This window comes from Loa loa (assembly GCF_000183805.2).
Source record: "Loa loa unplaced genomic scaffold supercont3.47, whole genome shotgun sequence".
NCBI lineage: Eukaryota > Metazoa > Nematoda > Chromadorea > Rhabditida > Onchocercidae > Loa > Loa loa.
This window is the reverse complement of record NW_018108227.1, coordinates 317,071-323,103: the sequence shown is the minus strand read 5'-3', so window position 1 is coordinate 323,103 and position 6,033 is coordinate 317,071. Positions and strand designations below refer to the sequence as shown.

The window sequence follows — 6,033 nt, the reverse complement described above, 5'->3', positions numbered from 1 at the left end:
AATATATATATATATATATATATTATATATATATATACATGTATGTATATGCAGCTCAGCATTGCATTGTGCCAAGCAGGTAAGCCAATTAAAAGATCATAATTTTTGAAAGATCTATATGAAGCTAACCAGTTCGATTCTTTCACTGATGAAACGATTAATTTGGGGGTAATAATTGGCTAAAAGTAAAGGATCAGTTTCACTGAAGTTCATTACAACGTTGCCTGGTGAGAGCGTACATTTTTGTAGATCGGTCCGAAGGTGACCATCAACATTAATAGCAGCCACAAAAAATGATTTCACTTTTGCACTGCAATTAACCAAATTTCATTTCCCTGTTATAACATTTGAGAAATTTAACTGAATTCTGCATGGCAGTGATTAAGTAATCGTCTTTACTTTTATCTTCATCGTTTCTCTAGACTTTTAAATTCAATCAATCTAAGCCTGTTTTTGCACGAAATTTATCAGACAGAAAAATTACGAGCAATTTATTTCATGTCAAAAAAAAAGTAATTGCTTGAAAGATGATTCACTTCGGAAACAAGGCTGGAAATACCCAATTGACAATTACCCAATTGTTTTATAGCTTCTGTACCTCTTTAAAGTTCACATTACTTTATCATTCGAAGAAGTAGTCGAAAAATGAAAAATAAAATGGTTATTATTTCAGTAAGAATGATTGTCGTCATAAAAAATTTAACTAAAAAATTCTGGCACAGAAAATTGATATCTTATTGATTCGACCTCGGTCTAAAAAGATAGAATACTGGATAAATAAATATTGAAAAAAATTCTTAGCAATTTATAAAACCAAAAAGCTCTAAATTCACAAGCTTTCTGAATAGACCTTAGAACTTTTAGCACCTGTCAATTTGAAGCACAGCAGATCCATAAAAGTCACCAGCAGGACTGGAAAATTTGAATAATGTACCGATTGAGAGATTCAGATGAGAGCCCTGAAAAATTCTTTGTCTTGACTTCAGAAATTCACTTAAAATAAATCCCTTTAAATTTTCACCACCATTGATACAGATTAGCTTATATAACCTGCAGAAAGTTGATAAGAATCCATATGATGTTAAATTGTATAAATTGCAAAAGAAATTAATATTGCGGAATGATTCATGCGATGGTGTGTAAAAATGTTCCAAGAAAAAGTTCACCATCCAAATGATCCCTTGTCCGGGGGCAATAAATAACCGTGATTTGAATATTTTCGAATCGTAACCAATAGCTCTCGTTGAAATGAGACCAAATGTTACCTAAATTTTTCTTTTAAATCTTCAAATTAAAAGAAATGAAACCACAACAAGTGGATAAAAGCAAAAGCAACTTGTACAAATTGCATTCAGCTACCTATACATAGAATATAACTAGGCCACTGATAATCTAGCACTCAATGTATTAAGTGATCCATTTCAATATTCAGTTGATAAATATAATATAAAGCAGACGGTAAACATTTTGAATTACCATGTATAACACTAACTGTCTCATTTTAGTTTTTAATTTCGCTTTATTTTTAATTATCCTTCGCAAAGAATAAATCAGAAAATTGGAATAATCAGAATGTTCAGAAATGGGAACGGAACTTGAATCTTAATTTAGATGAAGTAAGGTAATTTCATTGAAAACCTCGTTTGTAAGTGATGCAGAAAAATTGAAAATAATTTCGCCATGATGCATAAACCTATTGATGCGTTCTTTCAGATAATCGGCCAACAAGTCCAAAGCTCTCTGATTGATTCGTGTTACAAAACCCGCATGCGTGTTTGGCTTTGTGAAGAAGCTGTCTGTAAACAATCTTAGTAAGTTCATTTATATTTTTTCTGTTCCTCTTCATTCCTCCACTTCATTTCTTTACTCCATTTAGGCCAAACTTCATCGCTACAAGTTGACCAAATAACTCTAGCACGTGATTTTACACATATTTTCCGCTTATTCATAATTAAATCTATTCCAGACTCCGTGCGGTCCCATAAATTAGAATTCCTGTTTTCGTTATTACTCGAGTAGTACTTCCTGGTGTCAGCTACTTTATTTATCATCCAACATATTTCCAATTCATTTGAAACTAAAAAACTAAAAAACTACCCACTATACAGTATAATATTTCGCATTTCGGATATTATCCCTCTTCACAATCTTTAAGAAACAAATCCCGTCTTTGTTTTTTCCTTACTTCACAAAGGTGACAACATTGACACATAGGAGTTGAATGATTTTGGTAAGTACCACACCTATTATAAAAAAGAAGATTAAAGAGAAACTTACTTGTTAAAAACTGTGAATTTGTAAGGGCGCAAAATTGCAATGAAACAACAATCAGCTCTAAAATCATACTGCTTCTTCAGCCGTAGTAAGCAAAGAAGGCCGAAAGCACACCGTGCGTTACTCCTTTTCCAATAGACAAGACAGTAATGATAATATCGATAACGTTGAAAATAATATTAGCGATGATAATGATGATGAATGAATAATAACGCTGCAAGGGTCGAAGCCTTAATAACACGGCAATAATGATGAAAAGGGTGCTAATGATTAAAATGGATAACATGATAATGAAAGCAGAGCTGGACTGTTATTGTTAGCTGAACGTAAATCTGTTTTCCTCAAAATAATCGATCAACAGAAAAGGCAGAATTTGACAGAAACAGTTTGGCAAAAGATGCATACTAAATAAACCGCAATCATTCAACAAAAAATTATTCAGCAAATAAAGGAAAAGGATAAAAAATATTACTGCTCAGATACCTATCAAACAGGTAAGTCTTGGAACTGAGATTGTCTCCAAGAATGTTGCTCAAACGGAAGCACAAAGCATATCGATAAAACGAAATTTTTAAAAATAATGTAATCATATGGACGAATTATTGTAAAAAATTATATTTAGTGAAGCAATTAGCTAGAAAACGAAATGAGTCAATTCCTTACTTCTACTTCTCTTTTTTCTTTGCCGAAAGAGATTCCGGGAAAAATGGAGCCGGAAGTTCGGAGACCTCAGGAAATTAGACCTGAAATATTGATGTCCAACAGAATAGTGCATGTTCATAATCACGATATTAATAACTAGTAAAAATCATACCTTAATTTTCCTGATCTTGTTAACGTTCCTCACGGCGTTTGTTCGATAGCAAACCTGAGTAAAGTAATTACTGTCTTATTTGTTAAGAAAATAAAGCCTGCTTGCTGGATAAAACGGACTCCGTGGAATCATAGCCTAAAACAGCTTTGAAAAATATTTTGCTTCATTAGAGTTAAAACTCGGTTTAAGTTGAAATAATTATTTCTATACAATTCGAATAAACAGGTAGCAGTTACCGACATTTCGGCAAAATCTTAGAATTAACGTTAAGTCATTTCAGTGAGAAAAACTTTTTTGAAATGGAAACGACAATTTTAACGGAGTCAAGGGTCGCAGACCAAGCATTTTTAAATATTTATCGGGGAGAAATCCAGAAGAAATCTAGAAGTGGTAAAAATTAGCTTGTTTTATGAATTCTACCATTTGCAAAAAAAGGACTAGAATAATCCTACTAAATATTGGTACTCATAATCGTTTATACGTATTTTCAACATTTTGTAGGGAAATGAATCAAAATTTAAAGAAGATTAGAGGCTTTCAAATTCAACATTCATATTTCTATATATCTTTAATAAAGGTCTAATTTCGTACTTCCCATTATATTTTTTTGTGACCTACTTCTTTAATATTATTCATATTATTCAATTCCTCAGTCACTCAGCTCTGCAAATTTACAGTTACGGTCAGAAAGATGATAAAAGACTTAGAATGATCCTGTAAACAAAGTTTAGAATGGTCAATGAGTCATGATTTTTCTTAATCTTTGTTCTGCAGATTTTTTTTATTGGATCTATCTGCGTGTTAAATTTAGAAATATCATTGCTCAATTGCTGAAGTTAATAGAAACAACATCTCTAACCTTTCTTTTCCCAGCTGAAAATATGCTACAGATCTGAAATCCCTCTAGATCCTTCAATCCTCGTGTCCTATAAAGAATGAATTAAAATGTTTTACAATAATGAGAAATAGAGTCTTATACCATATCGATTTTCATTGCATAAGTTAGCAAGCCTGATTTATAATTATGAATGATCGCTTATTTCCCCTGCTTCAGGTATCTTTTCGAGAATAGGTCACCAAAAAATCGAGAAAGTGGATGATTTCAAACCTACTTCTCTACTAAACTTTTAACTTCAGAGAGAGAAGTGCTATTGTCCATAAAGAGAGTAAAATGAAAGAGTAGAGAAGATCCCTTCCATTATCTTTGATTTATATGTCATAAATGAAGGTGAATGTCCGTATTACTGAATACTGATCAAAACGATTTTATATTTTTCACAGAGAATAAGGATTCAGAATTGATTTTGAAGCCTCATTAATTGAGAACTGGCCGAATATGCTCAAGCTTTGGAAAAAGTTTATTTTTTTTAAACTGTAAGATTAAAATAATAGACAATAAATTACCAGGGCTAGATAATACTAAATAATTATAAAGATTAGAAGAAAATACAATATCGCTTAACAAAGCATGAAGACACTTTAACTTCCTTCAGCTATTCGGTGAAGTTTAATTGTTGGAAATGAAAAATTCAAATCATGAAACAAGTATATGCAAAACTATGAATTGAGAAATCAATGAAAAAGTGTGAAGGCATTTATAGCGTTTAAAAACTAACACGGATATCTGCGTTTCAAAATAGTTAAGCAATGGATTATGTTTTTACATGCAACCTTATGCGGTGATATTCGAAGAATTTTATCCTGGTTCAATCCAAATGGAAGCGATTTTTCAACTCATACTGTCGAAAGGGAATTCGGAAGTAGTGGGCGATTTTGAGAAATGAAGGAAAAAAAATCTGATTTTTCTCATTTTCGAAAAAAAAACAGGTTCAAATCCCTCATGATAAATAATCAGAAAAACAAGATTTGGAGCTATTTATTGTACCATCTTTCTTTTTTTTTTTTCTTTTTTTTTCACTACATTTTATCCCTTTCTTTCCTTCCTCTTCTCAAAAAAAGACGAATATAAATCGTTTTGTTTTACAATTTCTTTTTCCTTCATTTAAGTGAAGGACAGTTATTGAAGCAAATCGCACAAAGTTATCTTCGAAAACTCCTTTGCTATCATTTGATGAAAAGATGCTGAAATACAACTTTTTATGGGAAATTCGTAAATGCATTAAAGTTCCGCAGGTACCACATTTGTATACCGATACTACTTTCGCTACAATTAATAAGGTACATGTCCATCCAGTTGGCCTCCACTAACGTTAGTATTTCAAATTCATGAATTCGAACATGTCTTCAGTCAATAGCACATATTTTTTACGCGAGGATATTGAAGAGAAAATAAGGAGAGGAAGAAGAGAAAGCGCAGAAACTTGCAGGACATTTGAGCTGGGATTGTCCCATCGTACAAGACAGGTGGTAAGAGTAATTTATCATTTTCATTGATCTATAAGTGTTAAGCGATTCAAGTAAAACCAGAGATACTAAAGATAGTGATAATACAGTCTGACACTGTATATCACGTAAATACTTTATTTATGGATGGATGGATGGATGGATGGATGGATGGATGGATGGATGGATGGATGGATGGATGGATGGATGGATGGATGGATGGATGGTGTTGGATGGATGGATGGATGGATCGGATGGATCACACTTTCTTCTTACTCTTCTCGTCTTGCTACTACTTAAAATAGCACTGTTGCTGCTCCTTTGCGCATTTGAATACTGCCGCCACTGCTGCAGATGCTGTTGCCGTTAATACACCACCTCCTGCAGATAAGACATGCACATCATGCCGGCAGCAGTAGTAGTAGTAGTAGCAGCTCAAAATACCGTATCCAAGTCGAAGAGGCGGAGCTGTCCTCTTCGAATCCTTTGCTATTGCTCCACTTCTCTCACTCTTCTTGTTATCAGATGAACAAACTTAGAAAGTCTTTGTGGGCGTTTATCGGTGAAATTTTGATTGGTTGGATTGCCTGGAAAATCAGATT

General features: G+C 32.9%; 1 protein-coding gene across 1 annotated transcript in view; it reads right to left on the bottom strand.

Annotated features, from left to right (window-relative positions):
* Nucleotides 1-1,949, bottom strand: part of LOAG_17186 (hypothetical protein) — a gene marked incomplete at both ends in the record, with an annotated part of 4,072 nt that extends 2,123 nt beyond the window's left edge. Inside the window, 5 exons of the mRNA XM_020449847.1 lie at nt 130-310; nt 868-959; nt 1,167-1,265; nt 1,639-1,796; nt 1,868-1,949. Coding sequence (XP_020306586.1) covers nt 130-310; nt 868-959; nt 1,167-1,265; nt 1,639-1,796; nt 1,868-1,949 — 612 coding nt within the window. The remainder of the gene's footprint in view (nt 1-129; nt 311-867; nt 960-1,166; nt 1,266-1,638; nt 1,797-1,867) is intronic.
* Nucleotides 1,950-6,033: the final 4,084 nt, after the last annotated feature.